The sequence below is a fragment of the Triturus cristatus genome, chromosome 6 (genome assembly GCF_964204655.1).
Source record: "Triturus cristatus chromosome 6, aTriCri1.1, whole genome shotgun sequence".
In the NCBI taxonomy this organism is placed as follows: domain Eukaryota; kingdom Metazoa; phylum Chordata; class Amphibia; order Caudata; family Salamandridae; genus Triturus; species Triturus cristatus.
Genome location: NC_140589.1, coordinates 1,938,381,912 through 1,938,405,957, shown reverse-complemented (window position 1 = coordinate 1,938,405,957; position 24,046 = coordinate 1,938,381,912). Strand labels below are relative to the sequence as shown.

General features: G+C 51.6%; 1 protein-coding gene across 2 annotated transcripts in view; it reads right to left on the bottom strand.

Moving 5' to 3' along the window:
* LOC146822540 (uncharacterized) overlaps positions 1-24,046 on the bottom strand; it is a 137,546-nt gene extending 113,500 nt beyond the window's left edge. The window contains exons 1-2 of one of the 2 annotated variants that reach the window (XM_085613660.1): positions 23,932-24,046; positions 4,778-4,902 (exon numbers count right to left, since the gene is read on the bottom strand). In XM_085613660.1, the coding sequence (XP_085469786.1) occupies positions 4,778-4,825 (48 nt within the window). In that variant the 5' untranslated portion in view covers positions 4,826-4,902; positions 23,932-24,046. Of the gene's footprint in view, positions 1-4,777; positions 4,903-23,403; positions 23,527-23,931 lie in introns of those variants that run through there. The other variant, XM_085613661.1, reaches the window with a different exon arrangement.

Genomic DNA, 24,046 nt, shown 5'->3' with positions numbered 1-24,046 from the left:
CCACCCTCTTTAACATTTATGTTGCTCCCCTGGCAAAACCAATGAGGACCCTGGGGTTTAGTCCCATCTCTGACGCGGACGACACCCAGCTCCGACTCACCTTTGAGAAGTCTAATCCTAACATACACCTCACCTTCCTGGAGGGCATGAGGACCATCACTACCTGGATGAGAGATAACTTAACGCCAAAAGGTCAGGGGTCATGTTGTTTGGAGGTGCAGCAATAAGCTGGTCTCCCAGCTGGCGGCCAGAGGAGCTGGGATCTGCTCCCACCCCAAAAACAGTGGTCAAGACCCTAGCAATCAGGATAGACCAGAATCTCACACTTGGTGCACATGCCACTACCACTTCTGGTTCCTGCCATCACACACTCAGTCTTCTCAGAAGAGTGATTCCCCTGCTACCTTCCTCCAGGAGAAAAACACTGATGCAAGCTCTAGGGTCAAGCCGTCTGGACTACTGCAATGCACTGCTAGCCCCAGCCAGCTGCAGGGAGTCCAGAGCACGGCCCCCCGAGAACGGCCTCCACACCACTTCTCAACAAACTCCAGTGGCTCCCCGTGAGAAAGCGGGTAAAATTCAAGATCTACTGCACAGTCTTTAAAACCCTTAATGGACTGGGGCCTACCTACCTATCGGACTAACTGCTAAAATACACCCCCTCCCGGCCCCTTCGATCAGGCTCCAAGCTACCTCTCTGTGCTCCTAGAATCAAAAAGGCTCGGTCGGGCGGCAAAGCGTTTACTTACCTTGCCCCAACCTTCTGGAATGAACTCCCGCGCCAATTAGGCGATTGCCGGAGCCTTCCCCTCTTCTGAAAATTGTTAAAAACGTATCTCTACTTAGGTCCACTTGTCTGACTTTACCTGCTGTCCTGGCGCAGAGATACCCCTGACGGGGTGATTCGCGCTAGTCCCACCAGTATCCGTTACCACCTGGACAGCCTGCCTAGGACCTTCCTCAAATCAGGGGATGTGAACATGAATTGGACGCGAGCGAGTGAGGTTTAAAGGCTGACAGCCTTCAGAAACGACATTGAGTGGCTGGAAAGCAGCCGGTCTACAAACAATCCACTGCCAAGCCTGCTGGCATCCGGTATTTGGAAAGGCCACTTGAGGGCAGCGCATGCACCGCGTTGACCGCAGTTCCAGCGCTCATTGGGAGAGAACTGGCATCTTTATTGAACAGCGACCAGCCGTGAATGAATCGTGCGCTGCACCATTCTACGCGTGCAAATGTATTCCAGGCATATTTGGACAAATCCGGTGCATAGGGGCAGCCCAAGTATTATGCGGTGCGAAACCAGCAGCTTTTCCAGTAACCTTACGTGCCAGTTTGCAGCAAACACGGGGAGCTGACACTTGTACGGAGCGAGCTGCCGGGACTTTTGATTTTTATTCATCTCTGCTAAGTTTCCCGCTTCAAGCCTGGGTTTGGCAGCTGCGTTCACCGGGAAGCAGCCGCATCGTGAATTTGGAGGAAGCGGGCAGCCGGTGTTCATATGGCTCCACGATGTACGGTTGGGCATCGGTGCAGCATGCGGTCTATATATGTTGGGGGCTGCACAGTGCCAGCCATCGGAGGTACCGATCGACCCTCGGCTGCGAGTGCATCACATTAGAGCGCGTGTCTCCTGACCGGTTTGTTGTGGCGTTTGTGCGGCATTTGAATCCGCTGCCATGTGCAACGTGTGGGCTCAGTGCTGACTCCGCAAGCCTTCGGTGCCAGTGCAGGACCGGGAACTCCGTGCTTGCGGCAGACGGCGATGCTACGAATGGGAAAGACTAGAACGTGAACTGTGCTGCGTTGTGGAGTCCGGGGCGCGCTTCTGTATGCGCGGGGAGTCCACCCACACACGCACCGTTCGAGCATCACACGGAGCCGCGCTCTAGGAGGAGCCGGCGTCTCACGCTGAAGGATGAAAACTGAGGATCATCGCGGCGGGAGGTTTATCTGGGAGGTAAAGGCCCTTGAAAATTTCAGATCGGCTATTTCGCCGCTAGCAAGATACAAGTTACAACAGGAATTCCACCCAACTAGGTGCATCAACTTTAAAAAAAAAATGCAGTAAATGTGTAACCCACTCGAAAAAGAAGCTTTCAGCGAGAAAAAGAAAGCCAGTCACCAGAGTTTTAAGTGGGAGGAAAAAAATTGGGAGGGAGGGGCGTCTCTCAAAGGGGCATGAGTAACAATTACGTGTGTGGCTTAAAAACACCCAAGCTAAAAATCTGTGCTTACCATAGTGAGCCCTGTTGGAAAACGGAGTCCCAGTCACGCCCCACCGTCACCAGGTGCGCGACCCGGGACTCCCCGTCACACCCCAATCACATACTTAGCAATGAAGAAATAATGCAATGCGCACCGCTCAGGGGAGAAGGCGGGGGGTCAGAAGTGGTTTGTCTCCTCTTCAGTTCTCAGGGGAGAAGGCGGGGGGTCAGAAGTGGTTTGTCTCATCTTCAGATCTCAGGGGAGAAGGCGGGGGGTCAGAAGTGGTTTGTCTCATCTTCAGATCTCAGGGGAGAAGGCGGGGGGTCAGAAGTGGTTTGTCTCCTCTTCAGATCTCAGGGGAGAAGGCAGGGGGTCAGAAGTGGTTTGTCTCATCTTCAGATCTCAGGGAAGAAGGCGGGGGGTCAGAAGTGGTTTGTCTCATCTTCAGATCTCAGGGGAGAAGGCGGGGGGTCAGGAGTGGTTTGTCTCATCTTCAGATCTCAGGGGAGAAGGCGGGGGTCAGGAGTGGTTTGTCTCATCTTCAGATCTCAGGGGAGAAGGCGGGGGTCAGGAGTGGTTTGTCTCATCTTCAGATCTCAGGGGAGAAGGCGGGGGTCAGGAGTGGTTTGTCTCATCTTCAGATCTCAGGGGAGAAGGCGGGGGGTCAGGAGTGGTTTGTCTCATCTTCAGATCTCAGGGGAGAAGGCGGGGGTCAGGAGTGGTTTGTCTCATCTTCAGATCTCAGGGGAGAAGGCGGGGGGGTCAGGAGTGGTTTGTCTCATCTTCAGATCTCAGGGGAGAAGGCGGGGGTCAGGAGTGGTTTGTCTCATCTTCAGATCTCAGGGGAGAAGGCAGGGGGTCAGAAGTGGTTTGTCTCATCTTCAGATCTCAGGGGAGAAGGCGGGGGGTCAGGAGTGGTTTGTCTCCTCTTCAGATCTCAGGGGAGAAGGCGGGGGGTCAGGAGTGGTTTGTCTCATCTTCAGATCTCAGGGGAGAAGGCAGGGGGTCAGAAGTGGTTTGTCTCATCTTCAGATCTCAGGGGAGAAGGCGGGGGTCAGGAGTGGTTTGTCTCATCTTCAGATCTCAGGGGAGAAGGCGGGGGGTCAGGAGTGGTTTGTCTCATCTTCAGATCTCAGGGGAGAAGGCGGGGGTCAGGAGTGGTTTGTCTCATCTTCAGATCTCAGGGGAGAAGGCGGGGGGTCAGGAGTGGTTTGTCTCATCTTCAGATCTCAGGGGAGAAGGCGGGGGTCAGGAGTGGTTTGTCTCATCTTCAGATCTCAGGGGAGAAGGCGGGGGGTCAGAAGTGGTTTGTCTCCTCTTCAGTTCTCAGGGGAGAAGGCAGGGGGTCAGAAGTGGTTTGTCTCATCTTCAGATCTCAGGGGAGAAGGCGGGGGGTCAGGAGTGGTTTGTCTCATCTTCAGATCTCAGGGGAGAAGGCGGGGGGTCAGGAGTGGTTTGTCTCCTCTTCAGATCTCAGGGGAGAAGGCGGGGGGTCAGGAGTGGTTTGTCTCCTCTTCAGATCTCAGGGGAGAAGGCGGGGGGTCAGGAGTGGTTTGTCTCATCTTCAGATCTCAGGGGAGAAGGCGGGGGGTCAGGAGTGGTTTGTCTCCTCTTCAGATCTCAGGGGAGAAGGCGGGGGGTCAGGAGTGGTTTGTCTCATCTTCAGATCTCAGGGGAGAAGGCAGGGGGTCAGAAGTGGTTTGTCTCATCTTCAGATCTCAGGGGAGAAGGCGGGGGGTCAGGAGTGGTTTGTCTCATCTTCAGATCTCAGGGGAGAAGGCAGGGGGTCAGAAGTGGTTTGTCTCATCTTCAGATCTCAGGGGAGAAGGCGGGGGGTCAGGAGTGGTTTGTCTCCTCTTCAGATCTCAGGAAAGAAGGCGGGGGTCAGAAGTGGTTTGTCTCATCTTCAGATCTCAGGGGAGAAGGCGGGGGGTCAGGAGTGGTTTGTCTCCTCTTCAGATCTCAGGAAAGAAGGCGGGGGGTCAGAAGTGGTTTGTCTCCTCTTCAGATCTCAGGGGAGAAGGCGGGGGGTCAGGAGTGGTTTGTCTCCTCTTCAGATCTCAGGGGAGAAGGCGGGGGGTCAGGAGTGGTTTGTCTCCTCTTCAGATCTCAGGGGAGAAGGCAGGGGGTCAGAAGTGGTTTGTCTCATCTTCAGATCTCAGGGGAGAAGGCGGGGGGTCAGGAGTGGTTTGTCTCATCTTCAGATCTCAGGGGAGAAGGCGGGGGGTCAGGAGTGGTTTGTCTCCTCTTCAGATCTCAGGGGAGAAGGCGGGGGGTCAGGAGTGGTTTGTCTCCTCTTCAGATCTCAGGGGAGAAGGCGGGGGGTCAGGAGTGGTTTGTATCCTCTTCAGATCTCAGGGGAGAAGGCGGGGGGTCAGGAGTGGTTTGTCTCCTCTTCAGATCTCAGGGGAGAAGGCGGGGGGTCAGGAGTGGTTTGTCTCATCTTCAGATCTCAGGGGAGAAGGCGGGGGTCAGGAGTGGTTTGGCTCATCTTCAGATCTCAGGGGAGAAGGCAGGGGGTCAGGAGTGGTTTGCCACATCACTAGAATGCACAAATGAGAGAACTTACCTGTTTTGAAGCCCGAGAAGACATGATCGCCAAGCTTGTAAAGGACATTTAATGCTCGTGTGAGATGAAGACCAGCACCACAAGGAAAGCTCCAGCTGTGTTCTTTTTTCTAACGTTGTACGAGTCTGTGAGGAAAGAGACAAGAGAAGGATGTACAATACAAAGGCCATTATATACATTAGAATACCAGGCGACCTGGAATAATGGTACAGGTGGCAGAAAACACCAGTTTGTGATCATCAGTAGGAACACAGGGCGGGTTAACCAGGCCTGCTTACTACTTACTGGCACCAAGATATACATGTCTGGCTCTGTGCAGGAAGGACAGAGCAGAGAGGTGCAACAGAACTCAAGCCAGTAAAGGCTGGAATTGGAGGGAGATTTAGAGAGATGAAGTAACAAGCACCTGCAGTCATTTGAGAATACCATCTGTTCCCACACTTCATGAAGCATCTATGTTGATAGGTAGGGAGGGGCTTGGAAAACCTTACACGACACCCGCTGAACATGCCAAACACGGGGAACTTAGGAAGGACACAAACTGAAGCTATTATTTGAAAAAGCAAGGACTCATGAAGACAGTAACTGAAATAAGTGTTGAGCCACCAGGGTTCAGTGGATTAGGACCAACATACAAACTAAGTCCATGTTATAAAAATTAACACATGTTTCAGTAAATTGATCTAAAGTCAGGCAACATGTATGTACTTATGTATGCATGAATGTATGTATATAGTATTTCTATATTGTGAACCTTCCGAAAAGGCAGCAGTGCGCTTAACAGGATTCAGGGGCCACGCACAATGCCCCAGGGGGCATCACTGTTCTCTGGGGGCGCTGTCAGTACAAGGTGGTGGCAGAGGACATGGCTGGAGCAATTTTCAGGTTCAACTCTTAAGTGTGCTGCACAGGGAGGGGGCTGACACTCACTTCTGGGGCAGTAGTAAAATACCAGTAGTAGGGGGAGGGGCTGTAGAAGTAGAGTCTGGCAGTCACCTCTAGGGTCAGTAGTAGAATGCCAGGGTCAGGGTGCTGCAGCAGTAGGGGTTGGTGCTCACCTCTAGGGTCAGTAGTAGAATGCCAGGCTCACAGTGCTGCAGGAGATGGGGCTGGCGCTCACCTCTACGGTCAGTAGTAGAATGCCAGTGCCAGGGTGCTGCAGGAGAAGGGGTTAGTGCTCACCTCTAGGGTCAGTAGTAGAATACCAGTGCCAGGGTCAGGGTGCTGCAGTAGGGGTTGGTGCTCACCTCTAGGGTCAGTAGTAGAATGCCAGTGCCAGGGTGCTGCAGGAGATGGGGCTGGCGCTCACTTCTAGGGTCAGTAGTAGAATACCAGGGTCAGGGTGCTGCAGTAGGGGTTGGTGCTCACCTCTAGGGTCAGTAATAGAATACCAGTGCCAGGGTCAGGGTGCTGCAGAAGTAGGGGCTGGCGATCACTTCTAGGGTCAGTAGTAGAATACTAGTGTCAGGGTGCTGCAGAAGTAGGGGTTGGAGCGCATGTCTAGGGTCAGTAGTAGAAAACCAGTGCCAGGGTCAGTGTGCTGCAGGAGTAGGGTCTGGTGCTCACTTATAGGGTCAGTAGTAGAATACTAGTGCCAGGGTGCTGCAGAAGTAGGGTTTGGAGCTCACCTCTAGGGTCAGTAGTAGAATACCAGTGCCAGGGTGCTGCAGGAGTAGGGCTGGCACTCACTTCTAGGGTCAGCAGTTGATTATCAGTGCGCGGGTCAGGGTGCTGCAGGAGTAGGGATTGGTGAAAGAATATCGGTTGTAGTGTCAGGGTGCTGCCGGAGTATGGTTTTGTGCTTTGTTTTCGGCTTCGGCTGTGTAGATGGGGCTCTTTAAAGGCTCACTGCTGGGGTAAGGAGTCAGTGTTAATTATCTCTACCTCTGCTGACCCAGGTGTGTGGGTGTGAAGGTTACTAAATTCCAAGCTCTCCAACTCTGCCTTCCTGGCTGATGCTAGGCACCAGGAGGGGGTTGTGAAAAAAATGAACTTCCTACCCCCAAAAGGGACAGAGCATCAATCTCCACTCCATTACCACAGTCAGTTAGAAAATATCAACAATCCCAACAATCTTCAAATACAACACCAACGAAGCAGCGCAAAAGGACACACACATATCTGCTAAAATCATACAGGAACTAACTTGCATGACATACACTTTCCAACTACAGTATACCAGGCTCTGGTACGAATAATTTAGGCATCTCAGGGGAAATATAGGCAGACATTTTGTTGGGACGGAATTGTCCTCTACATGACGGTGTCCTTAGCTGAACTACTCACTAGTAAAATCATGATGTGCCTCTGCATAGTTTGATGTTCAACAATCGCACCTGGTCAATGAGGTTTGATATCCCAGAGCGTGGGGGACCCAAAATCCCTCACTTATTTTCAGTGTGATTGCTGCCTCGCCGGTATGAGGGGGTCTGGCAGTGGTGGCCGCCTTCAGTCCAATAGGAGGGGCAGTCCTTTTGCTTACCGACTTCAGTAGAGCGGAGTTTACAGGTCTTTCTTGTTAAAAGACACGAGAGTCTCAAGCAGGTCCTTTGCTGAATCCACGCAGGATGTGAAGAAAATGCATATTCTCAATGATGCATGAATGAGGGTTAGTGTTGTAGGAAGGTGGAATCTGACTATATGGTGCCCCCACTTTTTTCCTGGTGTTTTGCTGGTTTATGACTTAGTTGGACTGGGATCCTGCTATTCAGGGCCCCAGTCTATCTGCTTTCTCTCTAAAATGGTTTCCATGTACATTAGGTACATTTCTAATTGGATTCTGGAGTGCCTTATAAGCCCCTAGTATATGGTATACTATGTACCTAGGGCATAGGTACCTCAGAGTCCTACCAGGGGCTGAAGCATGTATTAGGCCACCCGTGGGAAGCACTCCAAAATAGCACCACAGGTCTGATACTGCAGCCTGGGTAAGGTGGTGTTTGCACCCCTTACAGTGGTATAGGCTACCTATATCACTACCATTGCACACACATATACCTATAAGTCACTCCTATGGCAGGCCTTAACAATCCTGAAGGCAGAGTGCTTGGTTTTTATGTGAGAGGGTACCCAAGCATGAGCAGAGCCCCTCTGCAGCATTCGGAGTACCTCCTCTGATGCTGTTTGTGGTGCAGCCTGACGATATACTCTTAAGTGCATTAAAACCTCGCGGTAAATGCTAACTTTGGGATGGCTGCACGGAAACATGTTGTGTTTGATGTCAAACGCTGTGCAGAAGGGAATTGATTTTTTAAAAAGAAAACTTGCGACATAACTAGGAATTGTACTTTGAATTGTATTCTTGTATGAGGGGGGGCACCAGAATTTTAAACTTTGTTTTGGACCCATTTTACCTGATCCGTGGCAGAAGGCTCCTGCTGTATAGACGGCTCTCCGGTCCACCGCAATCGGCTTTCCGATTGATTGTTGTGGAGAGAGTCAGTCTTCTAGTTCGTTGCTCCCCACGCAGGATGCCAGAGGAGCGGTTAGCGCTCTAGTGGACGGACTGGCCGGGTACAAAAGCCAATCACAAGGCAAGCCCGTCTGCGCCCGTCCGCGACCGGACGCTGCCAGGAAATGCCGTCCGCCCCTCCACAGACTTTCCCCAGGCCTAGGCTGACCTATTCACAACAAGATAGGCTGGCGGAACTTAGGCACTCGGCCCTGTGTGCTGGAGGCCTAGTTATACCTCAGTCAGGGACTGTCGCACTGAAGGGGAGGTGTAGAGGATGTGGCTGGACCTGTAAAGATGATACACACCCACTCCTGAATACTCTATCACACCCCCTCCCCCCCCCCCCCCCCAAGACCTTACGGACTAAACTCACAATGGGGACCATCAGGGGCCTAGAAGGAGGGCCAGGAGAGCCCTCTGAGGGGCTTTACCTGAATGTCAGATCCATCTCTAAGCACGAGGCTGAAATCTGGGACCTATTGGATGAATTTAGACCTGACATCGGTCTCTTTACTGAGACGTGGCTTAACAATGATGCCACCCCTGCATTGGCTATAGCGTTTCCAGTGGACTACTCTGTGGTCCGGCTGCATAGACAGGGCAAGCGGGGCGGAAGGTTGGCCATTGCATCGCGCCCTCCGTATCATGCTAAGACCCTGGACACCATCTCCTCTTCAAACTTGGGAGTTGGTGATATTTAGGGTTCTCCGGGCCCAGGCTATTGAATGGACAGGTGCCTTAGTGTATCATCCCCCCGGAGGCAAAAAGAGAGAATTCTGTTCTGCCTTACTGGAACGGCTCGCCCCTTATACATTTCAGGCTGCTGGGTTTTTGCTGGTGGGGGACTTTAATCACCATCTGGAGGCACCATCCAGCACTGAATCTGCATGTTTGATAGCGGCAATGGAGACTCTTGATCTTTTTCCTAGAGTCACTGGTGCTACCCATGTGGCGGGTCATACATTAGACACCATTTTTACCAACATTCAGGAGCTGGTGGTAGAACCCCCGCGGAGCATGGGCTGGACCGATCATTCAGCTCTTAGCTTCTCATGGGTGCCTATAAAATCCTCCAGCCCCCCACGCCCTCATAGGGATCTCCGTAGATCTTGGAAAAAGGTAACATCGGACTCCTTTAGTAGGGCTTTTATTTATCCCATTTTCAATGAGGCTGACGATGGCGACATGGCTTTGGATCGCTTTGAAGCAGCTATAACCAAGGCCTTAGACTCCATATCCCCTTTTAAGAGGGTAAAGATCCAAGCTAGGGCTGCCCCCGCCCCCTTCAGATGGTCTCAGAAGGGAGAAAGCCATCTGCAGGGCTAAGGAGAGAAGATGGAGATGGTCCAAGTTGGAACCGGATGAACTGCTCTATCGAGGTGCTCATAGAGTATATCTGAACAGTTGTAATTCCGCTAGGGGACTGTATCTGGGTGCCCGCATTATGAATGCAAAAAATTCATCTCAGGAGCTCTTTGCTATCGTAAAGGAGTTCACCAATCCCAGAGCAAATAATCCTCTTCCTCCGCCCACTCAGGAACTTTGTGAGGATTTAGGCAGTCATTTTATTAATAAAATTGACAAGATCTATAGTTCCTTTGACCCTGAAGAGGGTGTGTATGACAAATCTTCACCCTCGGAGATCCTGAGTAAGCCTACCCTAGAACTGATCCCTAACATTACGAGGGAAGAAGTGTGTTCTCTAATAGCTAGAGCAAAATCTGGTTCCCCATCAGATTTAATGCCTCCTGCTGTTATGTCAGCACTATCTTAAGTTCTTGCAGTCTCTTACATCTGTCTGTAATATCTCGCTTGTAACCTCCACTGTTCCGCGTAAGTGGAAGGAGGCACGTATAAAGCCCCTTTTGAAGAAGGCGCTAGCTGATCCTAGCGACCTTCAGACCTATCTCTCTTTTGCCGTGCTGCGCAAAAATTATGGAGACCTTGGTCAATCAGCACCTCTACCAATATCTAGAGCAGAACAATATACTGGATGCCTCCCAGCCGGGCTTCCGTGTCTCACATAGTACCGAGGCGGGACTGTTGGAGGTAACAGACACCATAAGGATGTCCCTGGGCAGGTTCGTCCCTGTGATATTGGTTTTATTGGATTTGTCGGCCGCCTTCGACACCATCTCCCATCGAATCCTCTTAGACCGGCTGCGAGAGATTGGTGTCGGAGGCAGGGCCCTTAAATGGCTCCAGAACTTCTTGGTGGACCGATCTCAATGTGTCCAGCTTGGGCCGTTTAGCTCCCGGACCACTACTATTGATAAAGGGGTCCCTCAGGGCTCATTTCTGAGCCCCACTTTGTTTAACATATACGTGGCCCCCTTGGCCTCCATCATCCGTGAGTCTGGGTTTGAAACCATATCCTATGTAGACGATACCCAGGTGATAGTCCCCATTGAGGAAAGTCCTGCGGTAACTAAGCCCAAATTTCGCCAATGTATGATCAGTATAGCGGAGTGGATGAGGAAGACCTTTCTTCCACTTAACTCCTCAAAGACTGAGATTATTCTATATGGTAAGGCAAAGGAGATGTGGACTCCGGAATGGTGGCCATCTGAATTAGGAGATGCCCCTTCCCCCACAGGCTGGGCGAAGAATCTGGGTATAAAAATAGATTACAATCTAGCAATGGATGAGCAGGTAAAATCAGTGGTCGGGGCCTGCTTTGGAACCATGCGAATGCTCAGTAGGATCTTTCCATGGATTCAGCTCACGGCTAGACAGACCCTTATCCAGTCACTTTTGATTAGCCGACTGGATTATGGTAACTCATTGCTGGTTGGGATGAGGGAGGACCTGGCCGCCAAGTTACAGGTGGTCCAAAATACGGCGGCTCGTCTTATTCTTAATAAGCCGGCTCGGACCCCCTCGTTACCCCTTCTGCGTCAACTTCACCGGCTTTCTACAAAAAAGAGGTCCATTTTTAAACTGCTATGCCTAGTTCACAAGTCCCTCCATGGGCTGGGTCCATCCTACCTGGCAAGGAAGCTCGAGTGGTACCATCCTACATGACTGCTGAGATCCAGCAGCCGAAATCTGCTCAGCGTTTGCAGAGTTAGAAAGGTTAGGATGGGAGGTCGGGCCTTTTAGTATCTGGCTCCCACCCATTGGAACTCCTTGCCAGATGAGCTCCGTGCCTGTACTAATTACCGTAGTTTCAAAAAGCTTCTTAAGACCTGGCTATTCTAAGCTGTCCTTCATTTCCTAGTGCTCCTCTCCTATGCGCCGAGAGATCCCCCAGAGGATGATTCGCTTGCGCAATATAAGTGAGTAAATAAATAATACTACCCCCCCCCCCGCCAGTTCTGGCGGCGGGGGTAGCATTCCACCATTATAGAGGGAGAGACATATTCACACTGGTCTAACCCGGTAGGACTTTCTACAGCCCTGGCATCACAAAATGTATGCCACAGACACGGGTCTGGCCTCCTGCTGCTGAGCGAAACTCCGGCAGGGGAGGCCTGGACAATAGGTTTCCTGTCCCAGGGAGGTGTAACCACCTCCCCAGAAAGGCAGATGTGTATTGGGGCTGGGCGGGAGCACTCTCTGGTGCTTTGAAGTCCTGCACTGGGGGCACACTTGGTGTCCCTGTGCATAGTCCAGTTCAAATCGGTTGCAGGGGCTACCTGCCCCAGCTCTGGCGCGAAACTGGACAAAGGAAATGGGTGTAACCATCCCTCTTTCCAAACCCTCCCATAGGTGGGTCCCTAGAGTATGTCCAACCCCCAAACTTTGTATAAGTATAGGAACCCAGTCCTTGCAACTTTAGATCACCCTGGATGAAACTCTGCAACATATATCCTGGACCTTCGACGTTCTACTTTGCTTAGAAGACTGAAGAACTCTCCCTTGGGGTCAAGGAGTGACTCCCCTGCTTGGCAGGCACCAAAGAAGCAACTGACCGGTCGGCATCGCCGAATCTCCCGCCGGACGCCGAAGTCTTTGCATCACCAGAGGTGAATTTCCAGACTTCCCCAAGGCTACCCTGAGTCCACAGCAAAGCTGAGGCCCGTGGCTATCGTGGGTGACGGGGAACCGTAACCCCTGGACACAGTGAACTTTTGCAGCAACACCATCTTCCTGGTCTTCCAAAGATTGCTGGCCTCCACTCCACGAGTGCCCGTGGGCCAGTTTCAAGTGCGACCGCTCGAGGCTCCTTCGCGATCGCTAGCCCGGTGGCTAGTAGGTCCCCACGAAGGCAAATCCTCTTCTGATTGGGATTTCCTGGTTGCTCCAGACGTGCCCCGACTTACCCTCGCTGGGTGAGTCCCACAAACCTTGCTGGTCTGCACCGCAGTCCTTTCTCTGATTCCAAGAGACTTGCCATTGCCAAGGCTTGTTGGGTCCAATCTGGTCGCCGACACTGCAGCACTCGACAGACTTTGTGGGACAGCTCGAATCCAGCTCCTGGTTTTTATCGGCACCTCCTGGACCTCGTGGCTGAAGACACCCGTCAACTCACCCGAAGCACCCGACATCTGTTGTGGGCATTGGTCCATCGTGCCCCTGGTCACTGGCAAGTGACCCAGACTCTTTCCCCTCTGTTTTAAGGTTCCTTCCATCCTATATCCAGGCTTGGATAGCTTCAGACACTTCTCTTCACGGCAGCAGCACTTCTTCGCTAGCTCCCATTGAAATCGACGACGCGACCCGACACCAAAAGACACGTATGCACCCGGGTGAGGTAAGACGAGTACTCCGGTGTTTCCGTGGGTGCTAGCCGTAGAACTTCCTAAGTCCAAAAGGGTTTGGTCCTGACTCGATTCTAAGTGTCCCTAATCTCTAAATTTTCAACCGCGACATTGCCCATAGAAGCTAACGGGAACCCGCGGTTGTGTTCACACACTGCACATGGTCCTCGTGAGTTCCCTGTGTCACTACCTTGGGTGGTTCCTTGGGGTCCCAGCGATTCTACAGGCTCTAGGCCTTTTGTCTAGTTCAGTCGTGGTTCTTATACCACTTTATTGGTATATGGTTTGGTACGCCCCTAGGGCCCAAACGTGTATTTGTGCTATTACTGTTGATTGCTAACTTGTAAATTAAGTACTTCGAACTCCAGTCTCAAAGAGACTAGAGGGGTGTGTTTTATCTTAAATAAATATATTTTAAATATTTACCTGGTGTGGTTGTCCTTTCATTTGATCATTCAAGAGATTATAGACTAGTAAAACAAGCTGCTTTACATTACTTCAAGACTTAGCCTAAAGGCTGCTCTCCATAGCTACCACTAGGATAGCTTTCAATAAAGGTTGTCTTTAACCTATTCACCATAAGGGGTTGTTTGGACTGATATAAGGTGCCCACTATAATTAGTGGATAGCATATATCAGGCCAACTTTTCACATTGGTGTGCAGCGAGTGGGATTCTAGCTTGCTATTGTTTTACCAGATAATCTCAATTGAATTGATCAACTGAAAACCACTAAAGGTACCTGAGGTACATATAATATCAAGTTTAGTATACAGTAAGTTCTACTGAACTTAGAGTCGTGTGTTAAGGGATAGCACACCCTTTCTACAACTCAAGAGAGTTTAGTAGGCCACACTAGTGTAAGTAGTGCAATACACCACACCACATTAGTAATATCTAACCAGCCAGGAACCGGTGGGTCCCTACCAGGAACCAGTGAGCTCCTTCCCTATAAATATGAGGATCTCTCCTTTGCACAGCTTAGGGCCTTATGTTCCATTAGGAAGCTGAAGACTGGCAAAAGCCCAACCACCTAGCATCTCATAAAGATACTCAAGCTGGATGATCTACCAGGACCTAGTGGTTCTGGTGGGGTAGGCAGAGTGGGTGGGGCAGCAGCTGAGGGTGGGTCTAGGGGTGGAAACTCCCCTGACCCCACCTCTAATACTGACCAGAATGATGACAATAATCAGGATCTGGTGAACCCAGCTCCCCTGGATGAGGACGATGACAGCAATGCTCCCCTCTTTGTTCCTCCAGGAAGAGTTGAAAGTAGAGTTAGAAGGGATAGATCTCTCTCAAGGGGATCTATCCAGTCTACCGCATCTGCAGGGATCTCTGTTTCTTCTCACAGAGGGAGGGAAACCTCCCAGGAGAGGAGAGAGACTGCTGAAGTATGAGCAAGATACGTTCAACCTCAGAAAGCAGCAGATGGCCCTAGATAGGGAAGCCCTAGAGCTCTACAGAGCTAGAAAAAAGGAGGGACTAGAGTCCCTTGCTGGCAGCAATTTCCCTAGAGATAGGGAGAGGTCTTATGACCACAGAAACCAAAGTAAGATTGTCCCTCCCTACCAGAGTGGGGATGACATCCACAAATGGATAACTGCCTTGGAGAGGGCCTGTAAAGTACAGAAGGTCCCTCAAGGTCAGTGGGAAGCAATCTTATGGTTCTCCTTTGCAGACAAAGGTAGAGAGAAGCTCTAAGAGAAGAGGATGCTGATGATTATAAGGTATTGAAGAGTGCTCTGATTGATGGGTTTGGCCTAACCACGGGTTAAAGTTCAGAGACACCCAAAAAGCTCAGACTCAAGACTGGGTACTGTTGATTGTGCTACTAAGGCTCTGGAAGGTTGGATACTTGGCAGCAAAGTGCATGACTTTTCGGGATTGTACAATTTGATTATGAGGGAGCAGATCCTTAGTAATTGTCAAAACCAGCTTTTACACCAGTACCTGGTGGACTCTGATTTGACCTATCCCCAAGAATTGGGAAAGAAGGCAGACAAATGGGTCAGAACCAGGATAAGGCCTAAGAATCAGGGGGGTGACCAGAAGAAAGATTCTACCAAGCCCCAAGAGAAAGGTGGGGATAAAACTAAAGATAAGTCCACTACAGGGCCCCAAAAGTTCTCTTCTGGGGGTGGGTCCCAACCTCCTTCCTCTCCTGAAAAGAAACCATACTGCGATGTCTGTAAAAAGCCTGGGCACAGGAAAACTGATCCCAGTTGCCCCAGGATTAGCAATAAAGAAAATGTTCCTCCAACCAATACTACCATTCCCCCTGGTAGTAATCACCCAGGTGGTAGTAATGTACCCAAAAAGGTAAATGCATTCTCATGGGGAACAGAGGCGGGCCCTAGTTTAGACAGGTCCCCTCACAGGCCTCCTCAGTCTGTGATGGTGGTGTGGGATTTGCCACTTTTACCATAGGTCCCAATACTTTGGGCAGGTACAGACTGGAGCCAATAATCAATGGTCAGAAAGCTGTGGCCTATAGGGATACTGGGGTAATGTGTCACCATGGTGACAGAGAAACTAGTTCCCCCTCAGCAGCTTTTACATGACTTTAGGTGACCAACATAGATGGTGTCAGCACAGATCACCTCATGGCCATAGTCAATCTCAGCTGGGATGGGGTCACAGGCCCAAAGAGAGTGGCAGTGTCCCCAAACTTGCCTGTAGATTGCCTAATGGGCAATGATCTGGAAATTTCAGCCTGGGCTGAAGTTGAACACCAAGACCATCTGAGAATGCTGGGCACACCTGAGAAGGGTAGTGGGGCTGTGATGGCCACAGCCCAACCCCAGAAACATTTTGGAGTGATGGAGCCTGAAATAATGGCCCACTCTCGTCCACAAGAGAGCACACAGGTTGAAGAAAAGTCTTCTTCCCCCCAGACAATAGGTAAGGGTCAGCCTCCTCAGGGAACTGATCCTACCCCTTGTGAAGGAACTGCCCCAGAGGTAGTCAGGCCTGGCCTGGCAACACCCCTGATAGCAGTGGACCCTTTCAAGGTGGTACCCAGTCTGGAGTAGGTAACCTGCCCCTCTCTACCCTGCCACAGCCCAGGGCTGTGGAGGTCAGTGGACCCCAAGGGGCCCCTGTCCAGAGGAACCCTCCAATCAGCAGATTAGGGGCTCCCAGGCTAGTAGCCCTAGCCAGGTGAAAGTTCCTCACCCCACTGAGGGATCCCCATTACCAATGTGTAGGGACCTCTCCCCGCATGTTGGGCAAGGGCAAACATGGGACCCAAAGGTTCCAAACCTGCCCAGCCCCTCCAGTGTTCCACCAAAGGGACCCAACCCCCAGCTGTAGGCAGCCAGAGGTTGACCCTTAGAGCAAAGTACAACTCAGTCATGGAAAGTAAGGCATCATTGGTGACAGGTGACCTGAGGAAGCTGAGGCCAACTTTATTAGGGCCTCACTTCTCTACTCAGACACCTCACCAACCTTCTACTTTGCCAAAACACATCACAGGTAGGGATTCCCCATGTTGGAGATCCTCTAATGCCCCTAGGGTGAGGAATAGCTTAGTGGACCATAAGAGAGGGGGCAACCATGCTAGTGCAGGTGCTTCCTTATATGGCCACTTAGTCAATAAAGGCTCAACCAACTGGCCAAGGTTAGCCTTATCTCCTTTCGTTTGGGGGGGGGGGGGGTTATGTAGGAAGGTGGAATCTGACCCCACTTTTTTCCTGGTGTTTTGCTGGTTTATGACTTCGTTGGACTGGGATCCTGCTATTCAGGGCCCCAGTCTATCTGCTTTCTCTGTAAAATGGTTTCCATGTACATTAGGTACATTTCTAACTGGACTCTGGAGGGCCTTATAAGCCCCTGGTATATGGTATACTATGTACCTAGGGCATTGGTACCTCAGAGGCCTACCAGGGGCTGAAGCATGTATTATTCCACCCCTGGGAATCACTCCAAAATGACACCACAGGTCTGCTACTGCAGCCTGGGTAAGGTGGTGCTTGCACCCCTTACAGTGGTATAGGCTACCTATATCACTACCATTGCACACACATATAAAACCTATAAGTCACTCCTATGGCAGGCCTTAACAATCCTGTAGGCAGAGTGCTTGGTTTTTATGTGAGAGGGTGCCCCTGCATGAGCAGAGCCCCTCTGCAGCGTTCGGAGTACCTCCTCTGATGCTGTTTGTGGTGCAGCCTGACCATATACTCAAGGGCATTATAACCTCACGGTAAATGCTAACTTTGGGATGGCTGCACGGAAACATGTTGTGTTTGGTGTCAAACGCTTTGGAATACTACCCCCCTGCCAGTTCTGGCGGCGGTAGTAACATTCTACCCTAATAGAGGGAGAGACATGTTCACACTGGTCTAACCCGGTAGGACTTTCTACAGCCCTGGCATTACAAAATGGATGCCTCTGCCACAGACACAGGTCTGGCCTCCTGCTGCTGACCGAAACTCCGGCAGGGGAGGCCTGGACAATAGGTTTCCTGTCCCAGGGAGGTGTAACCACCTCCCCAGACAGGCAGATGTGTATTGGGGCTGGGCGGGAGCACTCTCTGGTGCTTTGAAGTCCTGCACTGGGGGCACACTTGGTGTCCCTGTGCATAGTCCAGTTCAAACCGGTTGCAGGGGCTACCTGCCCCTGCTCTGGCATGAAACTGGACAAAGGAACTGGGTGTAACCACCCCTCTTTCCAAACCCTCCCATAGGTGGGTCCCTAGAGTATGTCCAACCCCCAAACTTTTAAGCATGGGAACCAATCAATCAATCAATCAATCAATCCAGTCCTTGCGACTTTAGATTACCCTGGACGAAACTCTGCAACATATATCCTGGACCTTCGACGTTCTACTTTGCTTAGAAGACTGAAGAAATCTCCCTTGGGGTCAAGGAGTGACTCCCCCGTTTGGCAGGCACCAAAGAAGCAACTGATAGGTCTGCATCGCTGAAGCTCCTGCCGGACGCCGAAGTCTTTGCATCACCAGAGGTGGATTTCCAGACTTCCCCGAGGCTACCCTGAGTCCACAGCAAAGCTGAGACCCGTGGCTATTGTGGGTGATGTGGAACCGTGACCCCTGGACACCGTGAACTTTTGCAGCAACAGCATCTTCCTGGTCATCCTTGAAGTTGTGCTTTGGGCTCCGAGTAGCCCCAGCCTTGAGCACCTACTGCACCGAAGATTGCTGGCCTCCACTCCACGAGTGACCCGTGGGCCAGTTTCAAATGCGACCACTCAAGGCTCCTTCGCGATCGCTAGCCCGGTGGCTAGTAGGTCCCCACGAAGGCAACTCCTCTTCTGATTGGGCTTTCCTGGCTGCTCCAAACGTGCCCCGACTTACCCTCGCTGGGTGAGTCCCACAGACCTTGCTGGTCTGCACCGCAGTCCTTTCTCTGATTCCCAGAGACTTGCCGTTGCCAAGGCTTGTTGGGTCCAATCTGGTCCCTGACACCGCAGCACTCGACAGACTTCATGGGACAGCTCGAATCCAGCTCCTGGTCATCATCGGCGCCTCCTGGACCTCGTAGCTGAAGAGTCAAGACACCCGTCAACTCACCTGAAGCACTCGACATCTGTGGGCATTGGTCCATCGTGCCCCTGGTCACTGGCAAGTGACCCAGACTCTGACCCCTCCGCTTTCAGGTTCCTTCCATCCTAGATCCAGGCTTGGATCACTTCAGACACTTCTCCTCTTCACAGCAGCAGCACTTCTTCGCCAGCTCCCATTGAAATTGATGACGCGACCAAAAGACACCTATGCACCCGGCTTCCCTGGGTGAGGTAACACGAGTACTCCGGTGCTCCCGTGGGTGCTAGCCCTAGAACTTCCTAAGTCCAAAAGGGTTTGGTCCTGACTCGATTCTAAGTGTCCCTAATCTTTAAATTTACAACCGCGACATTGCCCATAGAAGCTAACGGGAACCCACGGTTGTGTTTACACACTGCACATGGTCCCCGTGTCACTACCTTGGGTGGTTCCTTGGGGTCCCAGCGATTCTACAGGCACTAGGCCTTGTGTCTAGTTCAGTCGTGGTTCTTATACCACTTTATTGGTATATGGTTTGGTACGCCCCTAGGGCCCAAACGTGTATTTGTGCTATTACTGTTGATTGCTAACTTGTAAATTAAGTACTTCAAACTCCAGTCTCATAAAGAGACTAGAGGGGTGTGTTTTATCTTAAATACATATATTTTAAATATATACCTGGTGTGGTTGTCCTTTCATTTGGATCAAAGAGAAAAAACAAGCTGCTTTACATTCCTTCAAGACTTAGCCTGAAGGCTGCTCTCCATAGCTACCACTAGGATAGCTTTCAATAAATGTTGTCTTTAACCTATTCACCATAAAGGGTTTGGACTGATACAAAGTGCCCACTATAATTAGTGGACAGCATATATCAGTCCAACTTCTCACAAGTGTGTGAAGTGTTTTACTGTATGTCAACAGTGTAGAAAGCTGGCTCTTTATACAAAAAAAGAGGTATACCGTGCAGAGTCCAGGCATTCCCTTATGAGTGGACAGGGGCTTCCTCTAGCAATCCCATGGTGCTCTTTCAGGGGGTAGTGTGGTTGAGCAGCCTTACGCTTAACAGAGGGGAGTTAGACTTTCACAAATACACAAACAAGTTAATAAGTGTAACGCATTACTAAATAAGGAGATCCACACCAATTTATAAAAGTAACATGTATTTTTATATATATATATATATATATATATATATATATATATATATATATATATTTAGGCACCAGAATCAATTTGATCAGGTAAGTACGTTTTTCAAGAAGAATACTTTTACGTTTAAATAGTCGACACTGAATTTTCCAGAAGCTTTAGGGTGGGTTGTTTTTTTTGGGTGGGAAGGGTAATTTTAGGGTGGGTTTGGGTTTTTGAGTGGGACGGGTAATTTTAGGGTTTTGGGTGGGAAGGGTAATTTTAGGGTGGGTTTGGGTTTTTGAGTGGGATGGGTAAGTTCAGGGTGGGTTTGGGTTTTTGGAGTGGGCTGGGTAATTTTAGGGTTTATGGTGGGAAGGGTAATTTTAGGGTGGGTTTGGGTTGGGAGGGTAATTTTAGGGTTTAGGTTTTTTGGTGTGTTGGACTTAACTCTTTTTGCAGGGTCAATCCCAGAACTTTTTGCCTTCCCCCTGTATTTTTTCCTGACGTGTTGTTGCTGGTTAGGTTTCACCTGACCCAGTGCATGCGCTGGTCTGGCGAGACTTATTGAGAGGGCTCCAAAAAGTGCTACCAGGCCAGCCTAGAGCTACAGTGAAGTGCGCGGGCGCGCGCGCCGCGCTTTACCGCGATTACTTTCACTTTCGCGGCCGCACGGCTGCTTTGATGTTTGAACGCGATCGCGATCACTTTCGCGGCCGCTTTGCATAGCCAATAGGTCTCGCTTTTGGGACCTTATAAGCATTTAGTTATGCAACTGTTGCATGGCTAAACACTTATAAGGTGCCAAAGGCGAGACCTATTGGCTATGCCAATGCTTGTTTTATGACTGCGGGCGCTATACCACTGGTGATCAGTGCTAAAGTGTATGTGCTCTCTCTTGTAAACTTGGTAAGATTTGTCTACACCGGTTTGGCATATTTAATTTATCTGTAAGTCCCTTGTACAGTGGTAGCCCATATGCACAGCTCCTGTAAATTAAATGCTACTTGTGGGCCTTCAGCGCTGCTTGCGCTACCCACCGAAGCAGCTTTTCAAACCTGTCTCAGGACTCTGCAGCTGCAGGGCCTGTGCGCTGTTTCCTGCTGCAGTGACGTGGCATGCAAAGTGGTTGCACCGTCTGAAAGTCCCCTTTTACTACATACAAGTCACCTCTAAGGTAGGCCCTAGTTAGCCCTATGGGCAGGGAGCTGTGTAGGTAAAAGGCAGGACATGTGCCTTAACTGTGTGGCATGTCCTGGTAGTGACAAACATCCTATTTGGTTTCTCACTGCCGTGAGGCTGCCCTCTCATAGGTTTGTATTGGGGATTCTCTGATATGTGCTTCAGTGGTAATTTCTGATATGAGGGGGGTAGCATGGCCATGTTTGGTATGGTTGGAATAGTAGTGATAAATCCTGCTTATTAGTGTAAGCAGAGTTGTCATTACCATTAAAGAAATGCCACTTTTAAAAGTGGATATCTCTGTGTGCTTATGTGTCTTTGTTCCCTGCCTGGATGTGTATTCACCGTCTTGTTTTGACTGACAGGAGAAGGGGATGTGCATTCACTCTAGACAGTCACAAGGAGGGGGGGGGGGGGGGGGGGCTGACATGTGTCCTGCCTTTCCTGAGTGACTCGGTGCTAGCCTGAATAGACCATGGCTGTATTTAGAGTAAAGGGAGGAGTGTCTCTTGCACATGAATAGGCCTAGCCTGCATTTGGACTTGTGGGAGGAGTTGCACCTGCACCTGAAAATGGCTGTGTCTGCCTTCTAACATGCGGTCACCGCTCCCTTGTGGTGTGTCTGGGGCCAGGGCTTGAAATGTGAATGGGGGTATCGTGCAATTTTAAACAGAGGTTGAAGTGCCCCTCAGAACAAAGACTTTCTGACTATAAGTACAGGGGCTATGAACCCATGAATTTAGAGACTGCGTGGGACTTGTAACCAAACGCTGCTGGTTCTACATACTGCACCAGAGGATTGCTGTGCTGCCAGGGAACCGACACTTTGACTTGTTGTGCTGACCTGAAGGAAGGACCGCATCTTTGCCCCAAGGACCCTGTGTGCTGACCTGCTGCCTGCTTCCCTGAACTTGTGTGCCCCCAGTGCACTCAAAGGAGCTCAGCGCGAAGTGCGCGCAGTGGAGTGCTCCTGGTTGTTTTCCCCTCTAGCTGAGGCTTCATTACTTTGTCTGTAAAAGGAGCAGAATGTGGGGAGAGCTTTGACAGGGAAGTGTGCGTAAAGCACTTTACCCTTGCCAAGCGAAGCTGGATGCATCATCGCGTTGAGCGCTGCATTCTCCCGGGCAGGTTGTGCTGAAGAGCGCATGGTTAGCGCTTTATTCCTCAAGCCAGCGCGACCGAGGGGCACTAAAGCGTGAGAGCACTTTCACTTTCCCCTAACTGTTTTATGCTCCCCTGGATGCCATTTGTTGTGTGCGCTGCCCGCCACACCGCCGGGAGCCATAGTTCTGTGCCGAGGCACCCCGAGAGAGAGGGAGGCATAAAATGTGGCTGCCCATCAAGTGGGGCTGTGTCTTTCCTCTTGATTGATGCGAGTGGGGTTCACAGTTGGGCCAGTGTCTCTCCTCTCTGGGGGTGCAGTGTGTAGGGTTGCACGGTAGGATCTCTGCTCTCTCTGGGTGCACTGCAGGGTCACTGCCTTGCCTGTTTGGGGGTGTACTGTGTGGGGAGGCGCGGGAGGGCCTCTGTTTTCTCCTGTCTGGGGGTGCACTGTGGGGGTACACTGAGTGGGACTGTGTCTGTGCTCTTGATTGATGCCAGTGGGGGTGTACAGTAGGATCACTGCTCTCGCTGGGGCACAGTTGAGTCACTGCTCTCCTCTCCGGGGTGCATTGTGAGGGGGTGCACTGTGTTTGGCCAGTGCCTCTCCTCTCTGGAGTGCACTGTGAGGGGGTGCACTGTGTTTGGCCAGTGCCTCTCCTCTCTGGGGTGCACTGTGTTTGGCCAGTGCCTCTTCTCTCTGGGGGTGCACTGTGAAGGGGTGCACTGTGTTTGGTCAGTGCCTCTCCTTTCTGGGGTGCACTGTGAGGGGGTGCACTGTGTTTGGCCAGTGCCTCTCCTCTCTGGGGTGCACTGTGAGGGGAAGCACTGTGTGTTTGTCGAGTGCCTCTCCTCTCTGGAGTGCAGTGTGAGGGGGTGCACTGTGTTTGACCAGTGCCTCTCCTCTCTGGTGTGCACTGTGTTTGGCCAGTGCCTCTTCTCTCTGGGGGTGCACAGTAGGATCTCTGCTGTCTCCTGTGGGGGTGCACTGAGTGGGGCTGGGTCTGTTCTCTCTGGGTGCACTAGGGGTGTACTGTGTGGGGAGGCGCAGGAGGGCCTCTGCTGTCTCCAGTCTGGGGGTATACTGAGTGGGACTGTGTCTTTGCTCTTGATTGATGCGAGTGGGGTGCACAGTAGGATCTCTGCACTGGCTGGGGCACAGTTGGGTCACTGCTCTCCTCTCTAGGGTGCACTGTGAGGGGGTGCACTGTGTTTGGCCAGTGCCACTCCTGTCTGGGGTGCACTGTGTTTGGCCAGTGCCTCTCCTGTCTGGGGGTGCACTGTGAGGGGGTGCACTGTGTTTGTCCAGCGCCTCTCCTCTCTGGGGTGCACTATGAGGGGGTGCACTGTGTTTGGCCAGTGCCTCTCCTCTCTGGGGTGCACAGTGTTTGGCCAGTGCCTCTCCTCTCTGGGGTGCACTGTGTTTGGCCAGTGCCTCTTCACTCTGGGGGTGCACTGTAGGATCTCTGCTGTCTCCTGTGGGGGTACACTGAGTGGGGATATGTCTCTGTTCTCTCTGGGTGCACTGTAGAATCACTGTCTTAGTCTCTTACCTGTTTGGAGGTGCACTGTGTGGAGATGCGCGGGAGGGTGTCTCCTGTCTGGAGGTACACCAGTGGGACCGTGTCTTTGCTCTTGATTGATGCTAGTGGTGATGCATAGTGGGGGGTGCACAGTATGGTCTCTGCTCTGCAGGGTGCACTGTATGGGGGTGCACGGTGCGGTCTGGGGTGCACTGCGTTGGTTAGGTTTGATGGGGTGTACCGAGTTGGGGTGCACGCAGGGGGCATGCATTCAGGGGGCGTAGCCTGGGGTTGCTGAGGGGTGTGTAGGGGGGGAAGAGTATTGTGCAGGCTGGGGTGTATGCTCAGAGGAGTGCACGGGGCTGAAGGTGCACGGGGGCGAGGGAGGGCAACGGGGGTGCAGGGTTGTTGGGGGTGCAGGCCGGGGGGAGCATTGAAGGGGCTCAGGCTGGGGAGGTCTGCTGGGGGGTGCATGCAGTGGAGCTGAGGGTGCATTGTTGAGGGGTGTGTACCGGCGTGCACAGAGGGGGTGCCCCCGCCCCCCAGAGGGCTCCTTACCCGCCGCCCCCGCCTCCAGCCCCCGCTCGCCGGCTCCGCATCAGCCCTTTGTGCCCCGCACAGACCCTCGGCCGCTCCCGACCCGGAAGTGATTCTTCGCCATTAGAAGAGGGAG